General features: G+C 49.8%; 1 protein-coding gene and 1 long non-coding RNA gene across 4 annotated transcripts in view; one reads left to right on the top strand and one right to left on the bottom strand.

The window, feature by feature from the left end:
• The window catches only part of TPST2 (tyrosylprotein sulfotransferase 2), a 56,132-nt gene that overhangs the window by 24,780 nt on the left and 4,409 nt on the right, over positions 1 to 26,943 (top strand). The window contains exons 2-5 of one of the 3 annotated variants that reach the window (XM_036823718.1): positions 10,605 to 10,676; positions 15,097 to 15,990; positions 20,032 to 20,230; positions 25,640 to 25,690. In XM_036823718.1, coding sequence (XP_036679613.1) covers positions 15,161 to 15,990; positions 20,032 to 20,230; positions 25,640 to 25,690 — 1,080 coding nt within the window. In that variant the 5' untranslated portion in view covers positions 10,605 to 10,676; positions 15,097 to 15,160. The remainder of the gene's footprint in view (positions 1 to 10,604; positions 10,677 to 15,096; positions 15,991 to 20,031; positions 20,231 to 25,639; positions 25,691 to 26,943) is intronic. The other 2 variants (XM_036823716.1, XM_036823717.1) reach the window with 2 other exon arrangements.
• On the bottom strand, positions 8,902 to 11,468 carry LOC118880206. Its single transcript, XR_005016234.1, has 3 exons — positions 10,917 to 11,468; positions 9,018 to 10,282; positions 8,902 to 8,938 (listed from the first exon to the last, which is right to left on the bottom strand). It is a non-coding gene; the product is annotated as an uncharacterized LOC118880206 (long non-coding RNA).

Below are 26,943 nucleotides of genomic sequence, written 5' to 3' on the forward strand. Positions count from 1 at the left end.
GCCCTACAAAAGATTCTCTATGACATTGCTAGATTCCAAATACTAATACTGGTAGTAATAATAATAGTAACAATAATAATAATAATAGGGCCTAGAGTACTTACTGTTTGGTAGGCATGGTACAAAGTGCTTTTCATGCATTATCTTACTTAACCCTTACAAAAGCCCTATGGCACTGCTGCAAGTCTGATTCTAATTGTACAGAGGAGGAAACTGATGCCCACAGAAGTTAAGCGTCTTGCCCAGGGTCACGTAGCTCATGGCCCCGCCAGGATCTGCAGCCTGACTCCAGAGCCAGGCTCTTAACCAGGAGGCCAGCCTACCTCATCTTACTAGGAGAATGAACCAGCATGATGCCAGCAGGGAGGAGCCTGGGTCGGGTGTCTGGAGAGCTGGGCCCAGGCCTGGCTGCACCATGACCTTGCTGTGTGACCTTGACCAGACTCTCTGGGCTTTCACCAGGCTTCCTCCAAGGCCAGCTCTACATTCCGAGGCTTGAGGTCTCAATATTGTGCAACAAACCTAGAAATCACCCAATTTCTTTTTTCCATTCTTTTATTTTATATCACACCATTGATAAATATCCACTGTAGAATAGTTAGAAAATTCAGAGGGAAAACAGGAGAAATTAATGAAGCTCCAGTTAGCAGTTTAGGGTATACCTTTCTGGAGTATTTTCCCAACATAAATATCTACCAGAGTGGAATCAGATAACCTTTTTATCACCTAACATCACATCCCAGATGACCCATAGGGTAATGAATCCTTCTTTTTTTACAGTCGTATCCGTAAAAAATAACAGGTCTGTTATTGTTGTACCGTGGAATATTTAATTAGGGTGTCTAGTTAGAGATGATGATAAATTAAGAGCTGGCATTTACTGAAATCCTCCTCCTGCCGGGTCCTGCCCTAAGCACTTGCCTCAGTGGTCATCACAGCAACCCTCTGAGGTGGGCAGTTCAACCCCATTTTACAGATGAGGAAACTGAGGCTGTTGAAGTTAACCAGGCCCAGGCCTCCTGGCCTGTCCTTGGCAGAGCCGGATGCGGCCCCAGCCCCTCCCGAGCCCTCCACGCAGGCCCTTAACTACTGGGCCACCCTGCCATGTGCCTCACCTCCCGTGTTCTCAGATGCCCTGTGTCTTTGAGGTGGGTGCGCTGTGACTGTCCAAGGAAAGGGAATGAAGTGGCTGCCCACTGAGCCCAGTGTGTGGAGAAGTGACACATGATGTATACAGCCAGAGCTCAATAAATGCTCATCTCAAAGCAGAAGTTGCAGTAGGATTTCTCAGGGCAGGTGGAGACAGAATCACTCCAGGAGGAGTGGGGCTTTGTGGGGACCCATTTCCACCACTCCACATGGATTTCCTCAAGGGATTCCCAGCATCCTTTGCTGTCAAGGCCGGGGGTGGTTTGGGGGGGGGGTCCCAAGCTCCCCAGCTCCTGGGTACAGTGTGAACAGAACTGTGTTTTCAATTTAGGGTTTGCAGATACCCGGGTTTAGTCTGGAGGGATCCCAAGACCCAGGGCTGAGATTAGGTATATGAGGCACTTGACTTGGGTACAGAATTTAAGGGAGTGCCCCAAAGCTCAGCAATCAAGATAAATACTGTTTTAATGCAAATTAAAAAAAAATCAAAACCAACGGGTGAACCTTGAAAGCATTATGCTAAAGGAAAGAAGCTAAAGACCCTGTTTTATGTTATTCCGTTTATATGAAATGTTCGGAAGAGGCAAATCCATAGAGACAGAAAGTATTGGGTTGGCCATAAAGTTTGTTCGGGTTTTTCCCTAAAATGTTATGAAAAACCAGAACGAACTTTTTGGCCAACCCAATAGATTAGTGGTTGCCAGGCGCTGGGGGGAGGAGGGGTAGGGGGTGTAGCTTGAGTGCGGGGCTTCTCCGTGGGGTGATGAAGATATTCTAAAATTGATCTTGGTGATATTTGCACAACTCTGAATGCACGAAAAACCGTTGAATTGTACACTTTAAATAGGTGAATTTACAATATATGAATTAGAGCTCAGTAAAGCCGTTAGCAGAAAAAAATCTAAATCGATGAAAAAATATCCATGATGAACAATATGTCCACATTTTAAACAAAGACAGGATCAGTATTACTGATTTGTTTCCCTTTTGCCTCAGGCTCTAATACAGCTTAGCATAGTGCCATTATTTATCCTATTTAAAAATGTGATGTTTTGTTCGTCGTTTTGGGGCATTCGTTTTTAAACGTTGCATTAAAATGTTATTGATCTTGATTACTGAGTTGGGGGCACCCCCTTAAATTTTGCGGTCAAGGCCTCATCATCCCGGCCCTGCCAGGCAAACCTCTCGCTCTCCGTTGAGTCGCCAGGCGCTCCCTGGCCACTTTCTCCCTGCCGGCTCCCATTGGACAGATGAGGCCGGTGAGGCCCATGGCAAGAAAGGCTGTGAGTTTGCCTGGCCTGAGGATAGAGTGGAGTCTCCGTGTCACCTCCTCTGGCCCAGAGCATTTGGCCTCTTGGCCACCTTCTTCCCTCTGTCCTCCGTCTCCTCTCCTTTGAGGTGGTCCCTGGATCCCCCGGCACCTCTCACCTGGCCTCCAGCCCTCACCTTCTAAGCCATCCTACACTAGAAAAAGCCGGGTCCACCCCCAGAGCCCCAACCTCACCAGCACTCACCACTTCCCACTGCCCCCAGGATAACCCCAAGCTCCTTACTTACAGCCTGGGCCCCCGCCAACCTCCTTTCCCCACCCTCTTGCCCCCCATTGCTGACTTCTGTCTCACAGGTTCATGTGGAACCCATATTTATCCAAAAGCTACAGCATCAGCCTCAGCCCTCTGTGCTTTCTCACAGTTAAGCCTCCATCTCACTTAAATCCTCGCCGCAGCCTTGCTAGTGAGAGTTGTTGGACCCATTCTACAGATGAGGAAACTGAGGCCCAGGGAGAGGAGAGGACACCGCTAGGGGCCTGGAGCAGAGGCAGGTGTACACCCGGGCCGACTGACCACATACCTGGGACTCTGTCCTCTGCTGGCGACGGAGATGCAGACGCCTTGTTCTGCTTCCCCTCAGGGCCCTGTGTGCAGTGTCTGAGGCCAAGGTCACCCCCACTCCGGTCCCTGATGTCCTCCACCCACTTCTGACTGGAGTTACTCTCCAAGGTCACGTGCTGGCGTGTGAGGCCAGCATGGGTGGACGTCACATGCCCTTCATAATAGTTCTATTGTCTCTGATTTTTATTTATTTATTTTTAAAATTTATTTATTTATTTTTTCCCTGTGCCACACGGCATGTAGGATCTTAGTTCCCCGACCAGGGATCGAACCTGGGCCCCCTGCAGTGGAAGCGCAGAGTCTTAACCACTGGACCGCCAGGGAAGTCCCTTTTATTTTTTAAATAAAATCAAAACAACTAAACCACACCCCAGAATATGCCATCGAGCTTTTCCTGGTACACACCCTTCCCATGCTCTTGTTCGATGGTGGAGCGAGGAAATGGGCAGGGAGAGGGAGGAATGGGAGCCCAGGGCCCTCCTGAGGCAGGGGTGCAGCTCCTGGCTCTCCGAGTCACAGTCTTTGATTCCCAGGGGCCCAGGAATCTGGATAGGAAAAAAAATGACATCTTTATTTACACTAATTAGCATCTCCAGGCATCAGTGTAGGTGACAAATTGCAATCATAGTAGCAGCAGCAGTTGGGCCTTGGTCACCAATAGAAACCATATATATCTTCATATCATATTTCTGTTGCCGCAGACACCTCTACCCATCACAACACGCAAATGACAGTCGTTATGAGGCCCACCCCTCGATCTGGTTATTCATGGCTTTAATCAAGCCGCGTATAGGTGACAGTATCACAGCGTCTTCATCAGTGTGTTCTTAGCCAGACTCGACTATAAATGGTTTCCTTTTACTCCTACGTAATTGATTCCATTTAAAAACACTCTTCTGGGAAGGGGTCCATAGGTTTCACCAGATGGCTGACGGGGTCCATGGCAGCAGAAAGGTCAAAGACCCGATTGGGCGTGCGTTCAAGTCCTTCCGCTGCCCGGCACCACCCTGAGAGCATGGGCAGCCGCTTCCCTAGTCTGCATTTCTTATTTGTGCCCTGATCAGAGAGGTGCTTTCTCCCTCCGGGTTGTGGGAGAGTCAGTGATGGTGCTGGACGCTGCCCCGTGCGGGGTCCGTCCGGCTGACCGTTGGGTGTGGCCCTGGGAGCTCTAGCACCCGGATGTGTACACCCCCTGTCCTGGGGTCCATCCCCCTCTGGGTGGCTTGTCTGTCTGTCCTGTGTCTGTTGCCCTGACACTCCTCACTGGCAGACCTGTGTCCCTCCAAAGAAACGATGTCACTAAGCTCACGCCGTGTGCCAGCCTCACGACAGCCCACCAGGCGGGTGCGCTTTGCACCCTTATTCTGGAGAGGAGGCAAGTAAGGCCCAGAAAGGAGAAGTTGCTGGCTCAAGGTCACACAGCTGGTGGGTGGGTGAGCCCAGATTGCACCTGGGCCTGTCCGGCTCTTGGCCTCCATGCTGGGACCACTGCAGTCCCCGAGCCTGGCCAGTAAATAGCCCTCAAATGCTGAATTCAGTGCCCCACGCAGTGTTTCATAGCTCAGGGGGGAGGGGCAGCGCTCGGTAAATGCAGATCCCTGGGCTCCGTCGGGGAACTTCCAAATCAGAATATTTGGGGGCAGGACCCAGGAATCTGCCTTTTAAGAATTTCAGGTGATTCTGATGTGCGCAGAGGTTTCGAACCACCTTAAAGGGGAGAAATAACAGGGATACAGTAACAAAGCTCTGAGCGCTGTCTCTCAGTTCACGTTAGCATCCACAGACGAGAAAACTGAGGCACAGAGGAGATAGGTAGCATCGCTCTTTACCTCCCCTGCTCCAACCCAGGCTGCATTGCTAGTAACCACCAGAACCGGGACTCCAAGCCCAGTGTGTACAGCTCCCACTAGAGTGCTCATCCCACCCCCCCACCCCTACTTCTGGAAGCTTCTAGACAGAGGAATGGAGACAGGTTGTGTGTGTGTGTGTGTGTGTTGTGTGGCGTGGGTGCAGGAAGACCGGGCCTTGCAAGGTCACCCTGGCCCTTTCCTGTTTATACTCTTTATCAGGCAGGGGCCCGTGTGTTCCCGAACAGGAAGCCCAGAGGGAGGGCTGCGCCAGGCGCTGGGGGCAAGGCTGGGACATGGGAGCCAAGAGGCTGAGCTGGTTACTGCCCCGGGCAGCTGCATGACCTTGGACATGCATCGCCCCCATCCATGAGTTGGGCAGGGTAGCGGTTTGGGGGTGATGGTTAAAAGCTTGGCTTCTGGCATCAGACAGAGCTGGGTTCCACTTCAGGCTCAGACTGTCCCTATCTGTGTGACCTCGGGCTGCACACTTCACCTCTCTGAGCCTCAGCTTCCGCCTCTGTCAAACGGGGCTAATAAGCATGCCTCCCCCTACTCCCCGGGTTGTTAGGGGCAAAATGCACAGCAAAGTGCCAGGCACACACAAGTCTCTCTCCTTAAATCTTTACTTGGCAACAGGCCAGGCACCGGATGATTCCGTGTGTGCACGTGCATTTGTTTTTCTAAAAAATATCAAATATTTTCCCGAGCTGCCCATTTTTCTCACCAGAGGCCGGCTGCCTGAGTCCTCCCACTAGTCCTTCCGAGACTGGGCCCAGAACCCGAATATACACCGGCTTCCACGGTCACCCTCGGCATTTGCGTTTTGTGGGTTTGTCCCAGTTCCCCTGGGAGCTCATACAGAGCAGGGGCCTGGCCCACGATGGCCTGAGGGACGCATCGAGGTTGCCGCCTGATTTCGTAAATAGTCTCGGCTGGAACCCAGCCATGTGCGTTCCTGGATGTGTTGTTTCCGGCTGCTTTCACGGTGCAGAGGCAGAGTGGGTAGCTGTCACAGACCCTCTGACCCACGGGGCCAAAATCGTTGGCTTCCTGGCCCTTCACAGAAGTTTGCCAACCCCGCCTCACCGGGCCACTGGCTTCTTCGTCTTCGGGTTCCTTCCGGTCTTCATCCGCGTGCTGTGATGACAGTGATCATGATATTCAGTGCTAACATTTTTGCACGTCCGTGCTGGGCGCGATGAAGTGTTGGAATTCCTCATGACTCTCTTTGTCCCAAGTGTTACTCCCATTTCTCAGATGGCAACACTGAGGCTTGGAGAGCTGGATTGACGCAGGACACCCAGCCTCTGAGTACAAGAGCCAAGAAGTAACCTCCGCCCTAATCACTCCCCACCCTGAGCTTGTGCCAACAGGGTGCTGAACTGGGCCTCTGAGAGGGAGGCAGGGTGGCACGTGGGGGTCCAGCTTTGATCATTTTAGGTCAAAAAAAAAAATGCAAAGCTCGTCAGGAAAGAGAGATCCTGGATCTAGGAGCATGGGCTATGGAGAGAGAGGAAGATTTGGGTTTTCCTTTTAGCTCCCCCACTTACCAGCTGTGTGGCCTTGGGCAGGTGAACCTACCTCTCTGAGCCCCAGTAAAGAGGTGGTTAATAAGGGAGAGTCAGATGGGGTCATGGACAGGGTAGTGAGGACAAAATTCCGTGATACATGTAAAACCCTTAGCTCAGTACCTGGCGCACAGAAAGTGCTTGGTAAGTATGAGCTAGTATTTCGAAGGCTGCGCTGCAGCCTGGCTTTTCTTCTTTCCTCTTGAGCCACCCCATGGTGCTTCTTATGCTCAAGCCTCATCCAAAATCTCGGAATTATTCTTTTGCCTCTTCCTCTTGCCCCATTGGATTCTGGCAGGCTCTTCTTGGCTGGCTTCCCTCCGGAGTGGGTTGGAGGTCTCTGATCCCCAGGGATCCTGAAGGGGGAACTCCGGTCTCCCCTACTCTGCTCGGGAGGCTTGGGGCAGTGAGGTCGCAGGGCCCAGCGGGGTAGGTGGTCACCATGGTGATGGAATGTTTGGGAGCTGGTTCCCACTGAGAGGGCTTGCAAGGCTGATAGCTGAGCTTGGGCATGTGGCTACCAGGTACCCCTCCAAAGCTCCTCTGCAAGTGCCATGACCTGCCCCCTGAGCTGGCGTCCTGTGCTCCAGCCCCCCACCCCTGCCCCCCAATCTTGGGAACCTCTTGATCTGCCGAGCTTGGAGAAATCATGCAGAATTGGAAAGTTCAAGTGAGTCTGACCCCTTAGGGCATGTCTTCCTCCCCACCGGGGGCATTACACAGTCACAATTGTGATTATCTGACATGCTGGTTTCCTGGGTCCCCACCAGAACATCATCTCCGTAAGGGCAGAGGCCTTGGTGTGCTGCCCTTGATGTGTTCCAGCATCTACTTCCAAGCATAGTACATGCTCAGTAAACATTTGGGGAATGAATGAATCTGGCCTAAGGGCATCTTGAAGACTGACCAGCCCCCTCCCCTCCCCTTCCTTCCAGTGGTCATTCAGGGCAGCCCATGGGTCAGTGGGAAGGGAGCGAAGTCCTCTCCCATCCTCTCCTGCTGCCCCCATTTTATGAACCAGGTGACACGAGACCAAGGATGTTATTGCTAAGTCAGAACCAGATTTGGAAACTGGCTTTCCCTCTTAGTAAGGCACACTTGCTATGTGCCAGGTTCTGTTCTAACATGTTCTAACATTTATACTTCCCAATACTCGTATGAGGCTAGTTCCACGTTTACACTGGCCACATTTCTAGTGCCCTGGTGCCATACGTGAGCCTCTTAGGAGGTATTGTTGTCATCTCCATTTTACAGAAGGAAACTGAGGCTCAGAGAGGTTAAGTGACTTGCCAAGATCACACAGCCAGTAACTGGTGGAGCCAGGATTTGAGCCCAAGCAGTCTGACCCCCTACTATGGCTGGCATACAGTTCAAAAAATACTAGCCATTTTATTATTATATAGATCAAGGTAATATAACAACACCATGTGTTTTTAGGAGAAAAATATTACCACCTACCACCCCTGTGGCATTTTGAGTCTGTTCCCTTCTCATTTTTCGTACATGGGGTTTGTGTGTGCTGGTTGGTTCGGTTGACTTGGTGGTTTCGCTTTTTGCCATAGTTGTGCTTACCCTGCACCCCCATGGGCCTTTGTCATCCGTAAATTGGAGAACCAAGGCGCCCCCTCCCCGCTCCGCCCTGCCATTGAGTTGTCGTGAGGATAAAATGAGGTAGCGGTGTGGAACACCCTTGGTCTGGTGTTAAATATTCAGTGGTGCTTAATAAATGCTGATGTTCCTCCTACAAGAGAAGGAGGGCTCAATGACCCCTCCCCATGCCTCTCATGTGTCTTCCAAGTCTGTGTTATCCAATAGAACTTTGTGTGAATGATGGGAATATTCTAGATCAGGGGCCTGAAAACTTTTTCTATAAATGACCAGATAGTAAATATTTCAGGTTTTGCGGAACACGTAGAATTTTTCTTATTGCTGCTGCTTCCCCCTCCTCCTCCCCCACCCTGCCCCGCCCCGCGTCCTCTTCCTTCTCTTTCCCTTAAAAAAAAATATATCAAAGTCATTCTTAGCTTGCAGGCCTTACAAAACAGGCTGAGGGGTGGATTTCGCCCAAGGGCCATCATGTGCTGACTCCATCCTAAATCTGCTCTGCCCAGTATGGTAGCCCCCAGGGGGCCACTGGGCTCTTGAATTGTGACCAGTGCCAATGAGGAGCTGAATTTTAAATTTTATTTAATTTTACTTTATTTATTTATTTTTAATTAATTTTTTAAATTTTATTTTATTTTGGCTGCGTTGGGTCTTCGTTGCTGCACACCGGCTTTCTCTAGTTGCGGCGAGCGCGGGCTACTCTTCGTGGAGGTGCATGGGCTTCTCATTGCGGTGGCTTCTCTTGTTGTGGAGCATGGGCTCAGTAGTTATGGCTCGCAGGCTCTTGAGTGCAGGCTCAGTAGTTGTGGCACACGGGCTTAGTTGCTCCGTGGCATGTGGGATCTTCCCGGACCAGGGCTCGAACCCGTGTCCCCTGCATTGGCAGGTGGATTGTTAACCACTGCACCACCAGGGAGGTCCCCATTTTACTTAATTTAAATTTAAATACTGACCTGTGGCTAATGCGTCATGTCGGAGTCTTGGCATCGCAGCTCTGAGTGACTGAAGGCTCTGACAGCCCCGTTTCACCACCCTGAAAGGGGCCGTGGTAGCTGCCTGCCTGGCAGGCCTCTTGAACTCTCTGGCATTTCAAGGGCTGCCTGAGGGCAGCTGGGCCTGAGCCATCTCGTCTCCGGAAAAGCTTCAAGGGCCCTGGTCCCTAATTGTGTTTGTTGTTGTTATTCCAAGAACCAGGCTTCTCTTCACTGGCCACCCATATGCCCTGGGAATGCCAGGCCTGCGTATTCTGTAGCTGCGAGGAGGGGGAGGGGCTGGGAACCCTTCTCCTCCTGGGGTTAGATATACTAATCCCTGGTATTTCAGGGAGAGGAAAAAAAACTGTATAGCGGCAAGGAGAGAGCGAATAGGAAAGGAGAAAGGACCACAAAAATGGTCCTACGCCCAATGTATTTGCATCATGGCACAAATAATCACTGAGATTTTTGAGTATTTGCTATTGTCTTGTTTAAACCTCCCAATAGCCCATTTTACAGCATAGGAAAACCGAGGCTCAGAAGAACAACAATCTACCTAGTCAGGGAATCATCCAACTCCAGAGCTGCATCCTTAAACCACCCCCACCCCACCTCTTGGGCTGGGACGAAGCAAAGGGAAGTTGAGCCTCAGACTCTGTGACTCTGTGAAGAGATGTTTGCTCCCAAGCCTCAATTTTCACATCTGTAAAATGGGAGAAGGCGAGAATTGGACTAAAAATCTGCCACCCACCCCCTCCCCCAGTAAATGGTAAGGACATAGTAGTGACATGTACACCAGAATCCCCTTGGTTCCACATCAGCCAGGCTTCATGCCAGACCCTATGAGTTCACGGCCCATTCCTTTAATGCAGTGGTTAAGAGCTTGGCGTCAGAGTCTCACAGATGTGGATGGCGATCCTGGTTCCCCGGGTCAGTTGCTCTTCCTCTTGGTGTCATTTCCTCACCTGTAAAATTGGGAGTATCGTACCTTCCTCGTTGGGGGATTAAACGGCACAAGGCACTCACAGCAGGCATTTGGTCAGTGTTAGGTGGCAGTGGCGGCACGGCATTGTCCAACTCCAGGGGGCGCCATATTTGTCATAGGCTGGGTACGCAGTGCCCTTTGCAGTTGGGCAGTGCACAGCCTGTTCAACCATACCCAGCAGTTCCAGATGGTGATTAGTGGTACAGTGGTGGTGGTTGTTGCTTCTTGTTATATTTACTTTTCCTGAAGTCCAAGGTCCCTGGGCCAAGAAGGGAGAGCCCGGTTGTAAGAGACCCATTACTTCCTAAGGCAGCAGTGCCTTAGCTCAGATTCTCAGCTCACACCCCTCTGCCTGAGAAGTGGGCCAGTTCACTCCCTGGCTGAATCAGTGAATTTAGACCCCAGCTTCAACATCTTGGGCTGAGGTGGCCTGTCCCTGCCTTGCTGCTTGTCCCCCAGAGTCACTGCCGGGCACCCTTGGGAAGCCCAGCATCCCCTTCTGCCCCTCCGAGGGGGCCCAGCCCCTCTCCATAGCACCCACCCCTAATGCACCTAATGCAGCGTCTCTTCTGCCTCTGCAGGGCTCAACCCGTGGAGAGTCTTAGCAAGCAGCCACGAGGGCTAGATCCCAGGGATGAGAATGTCCAGGGGAGGTAAGTGCTTCCCCAAGGTCCCCCAGAGACCCGGCCCCTCCAGGGACAGCCCCCAGCCTCCTGATTGGGCAGCCGAGCAAACTCCCCCAGGCAGCTCTCTCCTCTGTTAGAAATCCGGTGCCAGACAAAGCTGGATCCCAGCAGCGTGGAGAGGGCGGGCCTCTGCTCTTCCTCATCCCTTAGGAAAATGATTCTCCTGGTGATGGGAGAAGGCTGAGTCCCAGAGCAGGCAGGACTTACCCGGCATTAGTGAGCAGATTCAAGGCACGGCCAGGATCAAACCCTCTGCGTGCCACCTTCTAGCGTCAGTGTTCTTGGTGTGCTTGCTTTGCGCTTCACACAAAAGCTCCCTGAACCTCATAATAGCTCCCTGAGAAAAGGTTCTTGTCATCCCCCCTTTTTTGGAGGAGGAAACAGAAGCTCAGAGAGGCGAAGTCCCTTGTCCGGCTCTCCAGCTGGCAAGTGGCAGGGGCTGGGTTTGAACCTGGGGCTGTGAGACTCCAAGTCTGAGGGTCTTAGCCACCATCCTCACTGCCAGGATGCCGGGACACCTCCCTCCACAGCGTCCAGCAGGGTGGTGGGGACGGAGGGCAGGCCGGAGCCCCTGGGCTGGGCCCTCTGGCCCTCCCTGGAGTGGGCGGAGTCTCTGGTTCCGGGTCCAGAGCCACCTTCTGCTCCCTCGGCTCCCAGCTGCTCTCCCTCTGCCAAGCGGCCCTGCGTTGCTTCTCAAGCCATCCTCCCGGTCTGTGCCGTCTCCTGCTCACGGCTGACCTGCCCGCTTTGAGCTGTTTTCTCCCGGCGACTGAGATGAGCCCTTCGCTGGGTCCTGTCCAAGGACAGTGGACAGTTCAGCCTCAGCCTGGCCTGACCCAGGCCTGCCGCTCCAGCCATGCCATCCATCTCGGGCAAGTTGCCTCTTCCCTCGGAGCTGCTTGCTGGGCAGGAGGCGTCCCTACCCCGGAGGTGGCGGAGAGCATCCCGCTACGTGAGGCATGGAATAAGCTTTAGCAGAGGACGTGCTCTGTAAATGTAAAACACACAACTCAGTGCTTTGTTTTGAAGTGCTGTAGCCAGATGAATGCTCAGTATTAAGCAAAACTCATGAGTTGATAACATTCTTAAAAATTCTGTCTCTCCCTTCTTCCAGGCCTTTTCCCCTGGTATTTAGTATCCAAATCACTTCCAACCCCAAACAGAAGCTCGAAGAGTACGTACACACACACACACACACACACACACACACACACACACGGGCAGGCACACTGTGTCTATCCTTTTTGGAAACCACTTTCCCAAATTATCCCCTTTTCTCCCTTTCTCTGCATCCCCCATCGCCATCTGTTCCCCAAAGCTTCAGTCTCTCACTCCCCACCAAGTGTCAGGAAGAAAGGGTGATTGTACTAATTCAAGCTAAAGTGTGATTGACAGTCCCCCAGGGTTTTGACGCTGAAATAATAATCATTGGCAGAATTCTACTCTCAGGTCTAAGGGGAGAATTTCAGTGAGCATTTAAAGAAGCCGAGGGCTCCATAGAGGGATTTCTGAGGGACTTTGTGTCCTGTCCAGCCTGCCTCCCCCATGAAAGTAGCCCTGGAATTAGATTTCCCCATCCCAGACATGAATCCAGTGTACACATGAACTGCCAACAGTTTCAGCAGTATATGATAGGCTCAGGTTTCTGGGGAGAGGGTCCCCAGCTATTTTCCGATGCTCAGAGAAGCCAGCAACCCCCGGATGAGACTCATCTTTGCTTTGTCAGTTGCTTCTAGAACCCTCACAGCAGCCTTTGAGGTCAGTGGACCCACCCCTCTTTGCAGCTGAGGAAACTGTGGCTTAGATGGAGGAAGTGACTCTCCCAAAGATACATGGCCAGGAAATGCCAGGGCCTCTTAGCAGTTTCGACCCCAGGCCCCGAGGCTGTGTGCTTCTTCAGCTTTGATGTTTATTTTCCACTTGCTATGGCCTGAGGGGCCCCAGGCAGCCCAGGCCCTTGTGGGTGGATTGGTCCAGCTGCCAACCGGGTCCTTTAGTGGTTTCGGCTGAACCTCCCATCCAAAGAAGAAAGCCGCCTCCCACTCATTACCTTCCAGACCCTGTCCCATTCGCCAAGCCACCTGAAGCCCCCATCATGCTGGGCTCTTTCCTGCCTGTGACTTTGCACTGGCTGTTCCCTTTGCCAGGAACTCCCTTCTCTCTCTTCTCCACCTGGCTGTTCAAAACTCTTCCCTGTCCACTGCTCAGAACTCAGCACAAGGGCTACCTTCTACAGGAAGCCTTCCCTCACGAACACAAGTCGAACCTGTCACCCCCTCCCTAGTGTGGGTCCACAGTATGAGTAGACTCGGGGGGCTGAGGCTGTGTCTCTTAACTCCATAGCCCAACTCCCGCACACAGTAGGAACTCATGAAATGTTGGGGTAAATGAATAACCAGTCAGTGATCATGGCTAATATTCTTTCAAATGCTCCCTATGTGCCGGGCACATTCTTAAGTTCTTAAAGGGGGTCATTTAATGTTCATAATAGCCCTTTGAGGTGGACACTCTTAGACGCATTTTACAGATGAGGCTCAGAGAAGTGAAGTCTATTGCCCAAGCTCACACAGCCACACAGGAAGTGGCAGAGCTGGGATTTGAACCCAGGTCTATCTGACTCCTTGAATGCCCAGAGACCTCAAGCCCTCACTTGGATTCTAGAAAGAGGTGAGAGAGGAAACGAAGGTTCTGAAACACAGCGGAGGTGAGCCAGAGAAGGGCTGGGTGGTCAGAGGTGGGCTGTCTGTCCAGCATCTGAGTCTGCACCTTTTGCGTTGGGCTGAGGTTGCATAATCAAAGGGCCTCGAGGGTAAACTGGGGAGGAGGACAGATCTGACATTTGAGTGACTCGAGAAGGGGTGGCTGGGCTGGGTGGACCCCTACTTTTTGAAACCAGCCCCTACCTAAAGAATTGGCCTTGAGGTCTCATCATCTGTATTAGTGACATTTGGGAGGGGTGAGGAGCTAGGCTCAGGGTCATAATTCATGTCCTAAGTCATCCCCTCCCCCTGTTCGCACGTCACCCCCCAGTCTCAGCATCCCCACGTCTCCCCAGGACACGGGCAGGAGCCTCCTGACTCACCTCCCTGCCTCCATTCCCACCCCTGCAGGCCCTCTCCCCAGGGGCTGCCCTTAGAGTCAGTCCAGCTCCTTCCCCATCCCCTGAGGACATGCCTGGCAGCTGCGCCCCATCTTCCCCTTCCCTCCCCTCCAGCCCCAGAAGCCTCCTCTCAGGTTCTTGAACACGCCAAACCCTCTCCCATCTCGGGGTTTTGCACCCTCCGTTCCCTCTGCCTGGAGCACCTTTTCCACACATTTTCACACCGCCAGCTCCCTCTCATCCAGGTCTCAGCTTGGACGTCACCTCCTCCAAGAAGTCCTCCTTAACCTCCCTCTTCCTTCCCCTTCTTGATCTCTCTCATGGTGTCCAGCTTATTTCTTCGCAAGCCATTATCACGGTCTGGCGGTAGCTTGTGTACCGTCCGCATCCCCGACTCGGTTGTAAGCTCCTTGAGGCCAGAGGCCTGGCTGTCTCGCCCACTGTCCTGTCTCCAGCCTCGAGCAGGTGCCTGACACCTTTTATTGCTTCTGAGTGAAGACTGAATGAATGGACGGCAATTCTGGAAGAAGCCCAGACCAGGATATTTTGCACCTTCTGCAAAGCCTCTCCTGCAGAGGCAGACTGTGGTCACTCAGAGCAGACACGGAGCCGGCTGATGGGCCTGCTGGCCTGGGTCAAAATCACGGACCCTGGCCTGGCTCCTTTCCAGCTGGACAGCTGTGAACAGTCCCTCGGTGCCTTGCTTTCCTGCTCGCTGTACCATAATCATTTCCTAGCACTTACTCTGTGCCAGGCCCCGCTCATTGGACCCAAGCACGTTCTGTAAATATTTGTTAAGCATCTACTAGGGGCCAGGCACTGTGCTAGGAGCTGGGGAGACAGCCGTGAACAAAACAGGCAAAACCCCTGTCTTTATCAAACGAGTGTGCTGCTGAAATCTGATGTTCTAGTGCTTTATTATTTTCACATTTTAAAGAATTTCACATAAATGTATTTCAAGAAAGTCCATTTTTGAAAGAATTATTACTCTTTCCATTTATCAGTTGGGGAAACTGAGGCATTGAGTGGTTAAGGAACTGGGCAAGATCTCACAGCTAGGAAGTAGCCAGGTGGCATTTGAACCCAGGCCATCGGGCCCCCTGAGGTAATAATAGCAGCTACGCTTAGGGTTGTTGGAGGATCTCATGAGTTAAGATGGATGCAGTGCCCCGCAGCGTTCTGCTCTGAATGTCAGCACCCTCATACTTGCTGCTCTTGGGGTCTGGATGGTAAAGCGCCTGCAGGCCACAGGCCTCCCTGACCGCCCGTGTCCCTCTCTCTCCCCAGATGTGAGCCCGGCGGGGCTCCCGCCCACCTGTCACTGAAGCACGCCCCCCGCCCCGGGCCCAGCATGCGCCTGTCGGTGCGGAGGGCACTGCTGGCAGCCGGCTTCGCCCTGACCCTGGTGCTGGCGGTCCAGCTGGGGCAGCAGGTGCTGGAGTGCCGGGCGGCGCTGGGCCCCCGGCGGGCCATGCGGCCGGAGCAGGAGGACCTGGTGATGGTGGGCACGGACCACGTGGAGTACCGCTACGGCAAGGCCATGCCGCTCATCTTCGTGGGGGGCGTGCCCCGGAGTGGCACCACGCTCATGCGTGCGATGCTGGACGCCCACCCCGAGGTGCGCTGTGGAGAGGAGACCCGCATCATCCCCCGCGTGCTGGCCATGCGCCAGGCCTGGTCCAAGTCGGGCCGGGAGAAGCTGCGGCTGGACGAGGCGGGTGTGACAGACGAGGTGCTGGACGCCGCCATGCAGGCCTTCATCCTGGAGGTGATCGCCAAGCACGGAGAGCCGGCCCGCATCCTCTGCAACAAAGACCCCTTCACGCTCAAGTCCTCTGTCTACCTGTCGCGCCTGTTCCCCAACTCCAAGTTCCTGCTGATGGTGCGGGACGGCCGGGCCTCCGTGCACTCCATGATCACCCGCAAGGTCACCATTGCCGGCTTCGACCTCAGCAGCTACCGTGACTGCCTCGCCAAGTGGAACAAGGCCATTGAGGTGATGTACGCCCAGTGCATGGAGGTGGGCAAGGACAAGTGCCTGCCCGTGTACTACGAGCAGCTGGTGCTGCACCCCCGGCGCTCCCTCAAGCTCATCCTCGACTTCCTCGGCATCGCCTGGAGCGACGCCGTCCTGCACCATGAGGACCTCATCGGCAAGCCCGGCGGCGTCTCCCTGTCCAAGTGAGTGGAGCCCCCGCCTTCCGCTCAGACCCCCGGTCCTGGAGTCAGAAGCGCTCAGTGGGAAGGTCGGCTCTGCCCCTCCAAGCTGTGTGGCGTTGGGCGAGTCACTGTGCCTCTCTGAGCCTCCTCTGTTGTACTGGAGAAGATCTGGGAAGAGAGTGGTTAAGAGCACAGCCTTGAACCAGATCTCCCACCTCATAGCTCTGTGGCATTGAATAAGTCGCTGTACCTCTCTGAACTTCGGCTTTATTATCCAAAAAATGGGGCAGTCACTCCTCTCCAAACTGTGAATATGCTTTTGAGCTGTAGCAGGTAAAGGTTGAGAGTATAGTTTCTGGAACCAGGCTGTCTGGGTTTGAATCCCAGGTCTGCCACTTTTTAGCTGTGTCACCTTGAGCAAGTAATTCTCCCTATCTGTGCTTCCATTTCCTCATCTGTAGCATAGGGATAGAATCTACCTATGTTCACGTGTGAACATCAAATGGGTTAATACACATTAGGTGGTTTATTCCCGTTATCATCGTTTCAGTGTTGATCTTGCTTTTATTGGAATACTCATCAGGCTCACCTTCACTCTCATTTATTGAGTGTCTGCTGTGTGGCCAGCACTGAGTGAAGCCACAAACAATCATTATTCCTTTAATCCCCACAGCCACCTAGAACATAGGAACTGCTCTTATCCCCATTTTACAGATGGAGAAACTGAGTCTCAGGAAAGTTACTCACCTAAGGCCACACAGCTAGCAAAGGGTGGTGCCAGGATTTGAACGCAGGTCTGTTGGACTCCAGTGCCTGTGTTCTCAAGCTCTCCGTGGCTGGGACCCATCCTCCCTCCCTTTCTGTCCATTGCTGTCTGCCTTCCTCCTTTGAGGAGGCTGTCCCTTTCCTGAGACAGTGCAGGACCAGAGTGTGCCATCCCCGTGTCTCCATCCTGGTCAGTTGCAAGCATCCTTAACAGCCCAGTGGAAGGGCGGTCCTTCCTGGGACAGCGCCTCCCATTTCTTTCATGGCTGGACCCTCCCAGGCTCTGCCCCCAAGAGCTCCTGATCCCTGAGCAGAGCGGGGGGCTCTCAGCAGCTCCTGGCAGCGAAGTGCCCATGGGCTGGGTACCCCCACCAGTTGGTGCTGGAGCTGGGATTTTTGTAAATCATCATGACAAGACATCAGATGACCAAAGGAATACATCCTGATTGCAGGAAATTGGGGAAATACATAAAATAGGAAAGAAAAACCACCCACAATCCCAACACCCAGATTTTGATTTGTGGCTTGCTGGTCCTTGATCAGGGTATATTGATAAAACTGGGGTCCTGCTGGTCATGTTCCTGTGTAACCTTTCTTCACCTTGTATTTGGGACACTTGCCCATGGCCCCCAGCACTCTGCAGTGACATCGTTTTGAATGGCTGCATAATATTCCACTACACGATCACCATATTCTACTTAACATCTATTTTTGGACACTTTAGTTATTGACTCATATCAAGCCTGGCTCCTATCCAAGTTCTGGGATGTATCTATGTGATTTCTGTCCTGTGAAGTCCTGGAGACACAAGGGTTGTGGCAAAGGCCAGGCACATGTTTGATTGTGTCTGGTATGTTCACTGTAAACATCTTTGCAGCAAGCATTTTGTTACGAAAGATGAAGTAACTGGTTGATTGACAGTTCTGGTTTCATTACTCTAGGAAATGATAACGTATCAGTTTCTGCAAATACTTCAGTGAGCACAGTTACCCCTCCCACCTGTCAAAACCAGAAGGGTACTGAGCTGTGGTTCATAGGAAGGGGACAGCTGCTAATTCTCACCAGCCTTTGAGAGCATTAATGATGATTCTTTAGCTAATTTAGATACACTTACTTTCTCTCTCCTGCCATCTTTACCAGATTTATCACACAGTATTAGACATTGGAGGCCATGTTCATAGCAGCACTACTCACAATAGCCAAGACATGGAAGCAGCCAAAGTGTCCATCGACAGATGAATGGATAAAGAAGATGTGGTGTATATACAATAGAATAGTACTCAGCCATAAAAAAGAATGAAATAATGCCATTTGCAGCCACATGGTTGGACCTAGAGATTATCATACTAAGTGAAGTAAGTCAGAGAGAGAAAGGCAAATACTGTATGATATCACTTATATGTGGAATCTAAAATATGACACAGATGAACTTAATTCATGAAAAAGAAACAAACTCACAGATGTAGAAAACAAACTTATGATTACCAAAGGGGATAGGGTGTAGGGGAGGGATGGATTGGGAGTTTTGGATTAATAGATACACACTACTGTATATAAAATAGGTAAACAACAAGGACCTACAGCATAGCACAGGTAACTATATTCAATATCCTGTAATAACCATAATGGAAAAGAATATGAAAAAGAATACACACACACACACACACACACACACACACACACACCACACACACACGTATGTATAACTGAATCACTTTGCTGTATACCAGAAACACAACATTGTAAATCAACTATACTTCAATTAAAAAAAAAAAGAGGCAAAAGAAGAATCAAGCTCCTACTATCCCCTCAAAAAGGAATGGTTATTTGATTCCTGATGTGTCTTGAAAACGGTGAAAATTCTAACAGAATCTGGCTTAGATTAGCTCACCGAAGGATTTGCAGAAACTGATATGTTATCATTTTCTTGTGTAATGTAGCTGTCAACCAGTGATTTTATCCTTTATGGCAGAATGGCCTATGGCCAATTGTGGGGTGAAACTGCTTGCAGCAAAGTTGTTTATGGTGAAAATACCTAGAACCGTATTGTGATTTTTGACACACTGGCTAGAGTTGAGATTTAAATCCGGGTCTGCAGACTCCAGATCTGTGCCCTCCCCACCAGTCCACACCCTTTCCCCTCCCCAGTTCCCCTCACCCCCCTTCCCATCTTTCTTTTGCTCCATCTGTTTGCTTCTGTTCTTCGTTCCCAAGTTATCGCTTAGTTGGGATGGAAGCATCTAGAAATAGGTCCTCGATCCTAGGAGTTCCCCACCCTCTATCCTATAAAGCCTCTGAACTATAATTGGTAAGATCGTCATGATTCACACAGCTTGGTAACCCTGTTATATGGGAGAGCAAGGAAGCACATATAAGATGATGACTGTTTCATCCTAACAGCAAAATGAAAACAACCTAAATGTCCATCTTTAGGGGAATGGAGAAAGAATGAGGTATTGAGAGGGTGGGAAAAAAAAAAAAACCCCACCTACAAACCAGTACTATGTATAGCATATAATTTCTGTTTTTAAATCTGCAAGCAAAACCATAGATTTTCAGTGTGTATATGTGTGGGAGAGAGAGAGAAAGAGAGAGAGAGAGCTAACACTGAGACCTTAAAATGTACCAAATACTCTTTTATTATTAACTCATTTACTCCCCAGAACAGCCCCGTGAGGTAAGTACTATTATGATTCCCATTTTACAGGTGAGGACACTGAGGCTCAGAGGTTTAGTCAGTCTCCCAAGGCCACACAGCCGGTGTTGATACAGCTGGCATCTGCACCCAGGCAGTCTGGCCCCTGAGTCTGCACTTACCCACTCTATTTTTAAATGCACAGAAAACAGATTGATAGGGTACACTTCAGAATGCTACGGTCAGGTCCCTGTAGGGAGCTAAAGGACTCGGAGTGGTGACCCCAGGGGCTATTCGCCTTACCATTTGTGTCTTAGAATTACTTCTGAAGAACAAAATGTCCATCTTAGTCATATAAATAAAAAGTAATTTTTAAAAAGTCAGAGAGGTCAAGGAAGCAGAATTTCAGCACCACTGAAGTGGTGTGCACTGTCTAGCCCTTTCTCCCAGCTTCCCACCCTGGGCTTTTATCCCCATTGTACAGAGCAGGTATGATGAGGCCATATGACTTGCCTGCATTCTTATACTTGATAAGAGCCAAGCGGGCCCTGGGGACCAGTCCCCCCAACCTTTCCTGCTGCGCCAGAGTCCCTGAGCAGGGAGCCCACCTGAGCACCACCTGGGTCTGCCCGTGCCCCGTCCAGCCTGTCCTCTCTCCCCAGGATCGAGCGATCCACAGACCAGGTCATCAAGCCCGTGAACCTGGAAGCTCTCTCCAAGTGGACTGGCCACATCCCTGGGGATGTGTTGAGGGACATGGCCCAGATCGCCCCCATGCTGGCTCGGCTCGGCTATGACCCCTATGCAAACCCGCCCAACTACGGCAACCCCGATCCCATCGTCATCAACAACACACACCGGGTGAGTGCACGTGCACACAGGGAGATGCGTGCTCAGGCTGCGGTGGGGGTGGAGGCTCCAGCTACCCCAGAAAACACTTAGTTTCTTGATTCCTATGCAGCTGATTTGTTTCTGTCTCAGGGACACGGTGATTCGTACGGCTGCTTGTATTTCCATTTTTGCTTGGGCCACAAGGAAGCTCGAAACCAACTGGTAGCCTGCCTCTCACACTGTATAACATCTCATGGCAGGCCCATCTGTGCGCTGATTCCATCCTATGTCTCTACTTTGATTTACCTTTTTCCCCCTGCTTTCCTGGCTGTTTGTTCGTCTGTTTGTAAAGCACTTCAAGTCTCTGTTGAGACTGGGTGTGAATAAATCAACGATTGGTCCCTTTATTGCCCCCATAAGGTTTAATTTTAAATTTTCTTTATTTTTGGCCCTGCCTCGAGGCATGCGGGATCTTAATTCCCCAACCAGGGATCGAAACCATGCGCCCTGCAGGGGAAGCACAGAGTCTTAACCACTGGACCGCCAGGGAAGTCCCTGCCCCCATAAGGTTTAATGTTCACTTCTCAGACAAATGTAAGTTTAGGGTGGTTTAAATTACTTTTGAAGTTCTCCTTAGTGTAGGTGGTCAAGGGGAAATGACTTTGAGAAGATGATTTTGGAGCATAGAAGTAGGCTAATGCTGGGTGGAACAGTTAACAAGTCGATATTATTTACATGTCACTGTCACAGCTTCTTCTTTACTCTGGTTGCTGTGTTCTGACTTCCTCAGAGACACTAAGTTAATGAAAATATCTGAAAATGGGACCCAGGCCTGAGGAAGAGCCCTCCTACCCCTTATGTCATTGAGAGCCAGAGTTTTAATTTAAGCTGAGTTTGGCATTTCTTTTTTTCTTTTTTTTAAAAAATTAATTCTAAAGTCCTCTGATTCTACTTTCAGAGAACTACTTTGTGTTTGGTCTGTTGAACTAGAGAAGAAAGGGCACACATCTTAAATTTATTTATTTAATTTATTTATTTTTGGCTGCATTGCGTCTTCATTGCTGCACGCGGGCTTTCTCTAGTTGTGGTGAGAAAGGGCTACTCTTCTTGTGGTACGTGGGCTTCTCTTGTTGGCTTGTTTTGTTGCAGAGCACGGGCTTCAGTAGTTGTGGCACGCAGGCTGTAGAGCATAGGCTCAGTAGTTGTGGCGCACGGGCTTAGTTGCTCTGCGGCATATGGGATCTTCCCGGACCAGGGCTCGAACCTGTGTCCGCTGCACTGGCAGGCGGATTCTTTACCACTGCGCCACCAGGGGAGCCCGAGTTTGGCATTTCTGAGCACATGCTGATTTTAGAAAGTAAACAGTTCTTTTCTTTCTTTCTCTTTTTTTTATTGCCTTATAACTGACGTATTATATTATTGTAGTTTCAGGTGTACGACAGAATGATTTGATATTTGTGCACATGGCAAAATGATCACCACAATTTGAGTCTAGTTACCCACTGTCTGTCACCATACAAATTTACAACATATGCAGTACAATATTACCGACTATAATCACCGTGCTGTACATTACATCCCTGTGGCTTATTTATTTTATATTATCTTGACCCCCTTCACCCATTTCACCTCCCCCGCTCCCAACCCAACAATTCTTGTACTGAATCAGAAAGGGAGAGAGTCATTCCTCTTTATTCTCCTTTAATTCTTCAGTGGACTGAAGGAGAAAGACTCCATTTGATGCCAACAAGTCCTTAACACGTGCAAGCTTGCTTTCTTTCTTTCTCTCTCTCTCTCTTTCTTTTTCTATTTTTTGGCCACACCGTGCACCATGTGGGATCTTAGTTCCCTGATCAGGGCTCGAACCCATGTGCCCTGCATTGGAAGTGAGGAGTCTTAACCACTGGACCACCAGGGAATTCCTGCAAGCTTTCTTTTTAACGGAGAGAATTTACTAACGCTGAGCGTAGGCGGCTCTGCCCTTGTCCTTGAAATGCAAGCCCATCTATAGGTCTTATTACTTCCTCTTCCCCCAACATCAGTTGATTTTGTAAACATCTACTTGTGGAAATACTCAGGGATCCAAGGTAGATACCCAGAGTGCATGGAGAGCGTGGGTGTTGGCAACCTGGATGTGGCTTATTTTTATTATTTTTGTTTTAAATATTTATTATTAATTTTAATGTTTACTATTTAATAATAGTTATTATTCTTTAAACTGTACTTAGGTGTTTTATATACTTTCCTGTATATATGCTATATTTCATAATAAAAAATTCATTAACGGGATTAGGGACTTCCCTGGTGGTGCAGTGGTTAAGAATCCACCTGCCAATGCAGGGGACACGGGTTCGAGCCCTGACGCAGGAAGATCCCACATGCCGCGGAGCAACTAAGCCCATGTGCCACAACTACTGAGCCTGCGCTCTAGAGCCCACGAGCCACAACTCCTGAGCCCCCGCCACAACTACTGAAGCCTGCGTGCCTAGAGCATGTGCTGCACAGCAAGAGAAGCCACCACAGTGAGAAGCCCATGCACCACAACAAAGAGTAGCCCCCCACTCACTGCAACTAGAGAAAGCCCGCGCACAGCAATGAAGACCCAACACAGCCAAAAATAAATAAATAAATTTATTTTTTTTTTAATTCATTAACGGGATTAAAAAGAAGCAGCAGCAACTGGTGATGACCTTGAAATCCAGCCCCCAAATGCTTCTCAGAAGGGGTGGCTGGGACAGGATGAGGGCATCAGAGAAAGCTGGCCTCTCCTTAACTGCTTTCTTAACCAGGGGCCCAGCAGCAGCTCGTCTGAAGTCTCTCTAAAAGGCAGAGGCCCCTGGTAGGTCCTAGACTATGGGTCAGAAGCTCCCAGAGTAAGGCCTGACCTTGGGTGTTGTATAATAAAAATTCTGATGAGCAGTGATGGGTAAGAACAGCTCTTTGGAGCTCTGTTGTTTATTTAAAACAGAAGATGTCTCTGGGTTTCTTCCAAAGAGGTTTACTCCCCAAAGAAAAACTCTGTTTTCTACTAACTTATTTAATGACACAAGTGTTAAGAGAACCACAATTCCCTGATTCACTTATTCTCATCCCTAACGGTGAATTTTTGTGACAAATACACTTGTACTACTGAGAAGAAATATTTTGACACTTCATCTATCTATGCAAGTAGAGAATTGATAGGGTCACTTTCAAAAATGATTCTTTGTATTTCAAGTTTCTGGCTTAAATATCCAACGATGCAGATTTTTACATTTGTAAGAACTAAATTTGGTTTAAAAAAAGCCAAAAACTTGCTCTAGTTTTGTGACCCTGTGTACTTTTAAAATAAAATCAAGGAAGCAAAAAAAGGGAAAACAAAAACAAAACAAAAGAGCTTTACTCCTTGGGGGTTCCACAAGTTTTAACAAGTGCCAGACACCTTGTTTAGTCTTTACAGTGGTTTTGCTGTAACTACAAAGATAAGTCCCCTCGTTGAAAGCCACAAGGGTGTGCACGTGTGTGTGTGTGTGTGTGTGTACTGAAGGCACAGAATGTTCCTGTACTGGATCCTGGGCAGTACAATTAGTTCTGAAAGGATCCCAGTGCTAATAAAACTGTCTATACCTGTGCTGTCCATTACAGCCACTAGGCTTGTGTGACCACTGAAATGTGACCAGTGAAATGTGATGAGTCCAAATTGAAAGGTGCCGTGTAAGTGTGAAACTCACACTGGATTTTGAGGTCCTCGTACCCCAAAAAAGCATGTAAAACTTCTCCTTAATCATTTTTATATTGATTACATAGGGGAGGAAAACTTCCCTTTTTCCCTTCTAGGTTCTTTGGCTGGTCTGATAATGAAATTGACATAAGACAGATTAATAGGAGAGAAAACAAATTTAATATCGTACATACAGGAACTCATAAAAATAGGAGATTCATAAGAAGGGGCCAAAGCAGGCATCTTTCATACCTTTTAGATGAAGAAACAATACATTTGTGAAGTACTGATAAGACAAAGACATTTGGGCTTGGGGTAGTAAATTACTGAAGAAGTAACAAGGTTTGTGTACATAGCCCTCTTGGCCCTGATTTCTCCATCTCTGGTGATAAGGATGGCTCTCTACCTCCTGTTGCGTGGAGGGTACCTTTCACCTGGGAGATTTATTCCCTGCTCTCAAGGGCATAAAGGAAGGTCAGAGTGTCCTTCTGGCACCGGCTGTTTCTTAAATAACTTTAATTCAAAATAATATGCCAAAGTGGTAGATTTGGGGGTGACCTGCCCTGAACCCCATCAATTACATGTTGAAGTATTAATATTTTAGCTATATCAGGTTAAATAAAAAATACCACTAGAGGGAATTCCCTGTAGGTCCAGTGGTTAGGACTCCACGCTCTCACTGATGAGGGTCCAGGTTCAATCCCTGGTCGGGGAACTAAGATCACAGAAGCTGTGCGATGCGGCAAAAAAAAAAAAAAAAAAAAAAAAAACCCACTAGAATTAATTTCACCTGTTTCACTTTTTTTTTAAAATGTGGCTACTAGAAAATTTTAAATTACTGACTCGGTTCACATTATATTCTGTTGGACAGCGCTGGTCTATCTATCCAGTGCCTTGTATTTCGGGATATAGTGGAAAGGCCTGGAATTTTCTGGTTCCCACCTCAGGGCCTTTGCCCTCCCTGTGCCCTCTGGCTGGAATGCTTCTCCTTCAGAGCTTAGCCTGGCAGGATTTCCTTGTCACTCAGGTCTCAGCACAAAGGCCATGCGTTCCAAGGGGCCCTTTCTGACCACCCATTCAGAAGAAGCCCCCCGGGCACTCCTAATCACACACTTTCCTTGTAGTACTTCCCATGGTTTGATATGTTCTTGTTTAATTGTGTTTGTTGTCACTTGTGGATTGTCTGGCCCTCCCCACTCCAGAATGGAAGCTCCAGGAGGATGGGACTTCTAATTGTCTGGGCAATGTTGTAATGGCCCCCAACCCCCTCCCCACCCCCGAGCTTAGAATAATGCCCGGAATAAGAGGAGCTTATTAATACATGTTTGTTGGATGGATGCATGGATGAGCAGTTGGATAAGTGGATGGGTGGGTTGGGAGGATAGATGGATGGATGGGTGTGTAGATGGGTGGGTAGGTGGACGGGAGGGTAGATGGGGGGGGTGGATGGGAGGGTGGATGGGGGCGGTGTGGGTGGATGGAGAGGTAGAAGGATGGGAGGGTGGATGGGTGGGTAGGTGGACGGGAGGGTAGATGGGAGGGTAGGTGGATGGGAGGGTAGATGGGGGGGTGGATGGGAGGGTGGATGGGGGGCATGGATGGGAGGGTGGATGGGGGCGGTGTGGGTGGATGGAGAGGTGGATGGGTGGGTACCCGGATGGATGGGTGGGTGTGCAAGTGATGGACTAAATTTTATTTTTTGATCATTTCTACAATAGCGATAATTTTTTCTTTCCTAGGTCTTGAAAGGGGACTATAAAACACCAGCCAATCTGAAAGGCTATCTTCAGGTCAGAAACCCCAGGGGGAATTCTGCGGCACCACTAGCTTGCTCTGTATCCTTGAACACTTCACTTCTCTCATATGGTTGATGGTTTTCCCATCAGAAAATTGGGAGGGGGTGGGATTCCGGTCAGAGGCTCTCAAGTGTCTGATCCACCTGGGGCCACATCTCAGTAGCCCTTCAGCCTGAGCCCCTTCCTTGTCCCCTGGCTTGAAAGCAGTTGGAGGAACTTAGTGGGGACTTTCTGTCAAACTTTCTGCCTCTAGCCTTAAATTCAGCTTCATTTAAAGTGGCAGTTCCCGGACTTCCCTGGCGGTCCAGTGGTTAAGATTCCGTGTTTTCACTGCAGGGGGCGTGGGTTCGATCCCTGGTCAGGGAAGTTCCGTGTGCCGCACCGTGTGGCCAAAAAAAAAAAGTATAAAGTGGCAGTTCCCAACGCAGCACAAAAATTTCATCAGTCTACCAAAAAATGAGGGTCATGTGATGCAGGTATGTGTGCAGATGTAGACATAATACAGTCCTGTGTCCCCACACGCGTCCCCACAGGCTGGCCTCCCGGGCATCCTGGGCGTGTCCATGGAGGCTGTCCCTGAATCTTGTCCAGAAGAACCGCTCCCAGGACTGACGTTGTAGCATCCTGCTTTTGGTGCCAAAGTGCTCCTTTTTAAATGAAGGGTGGTGATGCTACAATCAGTAGTTTCAGTTTGTGTGTGTGTTTTATTTAACTTGGCCAGGAAAGGGTGGGCCACCCTATGCTAATCCCCAGTTTAATCATCAAATTCATGGACTCTCATGGGTCGGGCAATGAGATTTCAGTTCTTTGGGGATGAGTCCACACTCCCTTTGTGGGAATCAGAAACGCATCTCTTGCCACTGTGAAAAAATATTGCCAGAATTAGCACTAATTTGTTATTTGTTTTAACCCAAAGAGGATGTAACAAGAACAACAAACAGAAGTGGGGTAAGGGGAATTAGCCACAATCTGAAACTCTTTTCATTTTTACATACAGTCTTTTTTTTGCTCACCTGGATATCCATTTTTGTGTTCCTTGCAATTCCATTGTATGAGCTGCTTTGTTTTAGTTTCTTACTGCTTTTCCATCTTGGGGGTCTCACTGTGGCCATTTCGGATGGCTACATAGTTTTCTCTGGAATGCATTATGTGCCACCAATTACTTAACTGTTGCCCTATGTAATTTTTGCAATATTTTGCAATATTTCAAATGATGTCATGCACCTATCATCCTGATTTTGCCTGTC

Source organism: Balaenoptera musculus, chromosome 14, assembly GCF_009873245.2.
Source record: "Balaenoptera musculus isolate JJ_BM4_2016_0621 chromosome 14, mBalMus1.pri.v3, whole genome shotgun sequence".
NCBI lineage: Eukaryota > Metazoa > Chordata > Mammalia > Artiodactyla > Balaenopteridae > Balaenoptera > Balaenoptera musculus.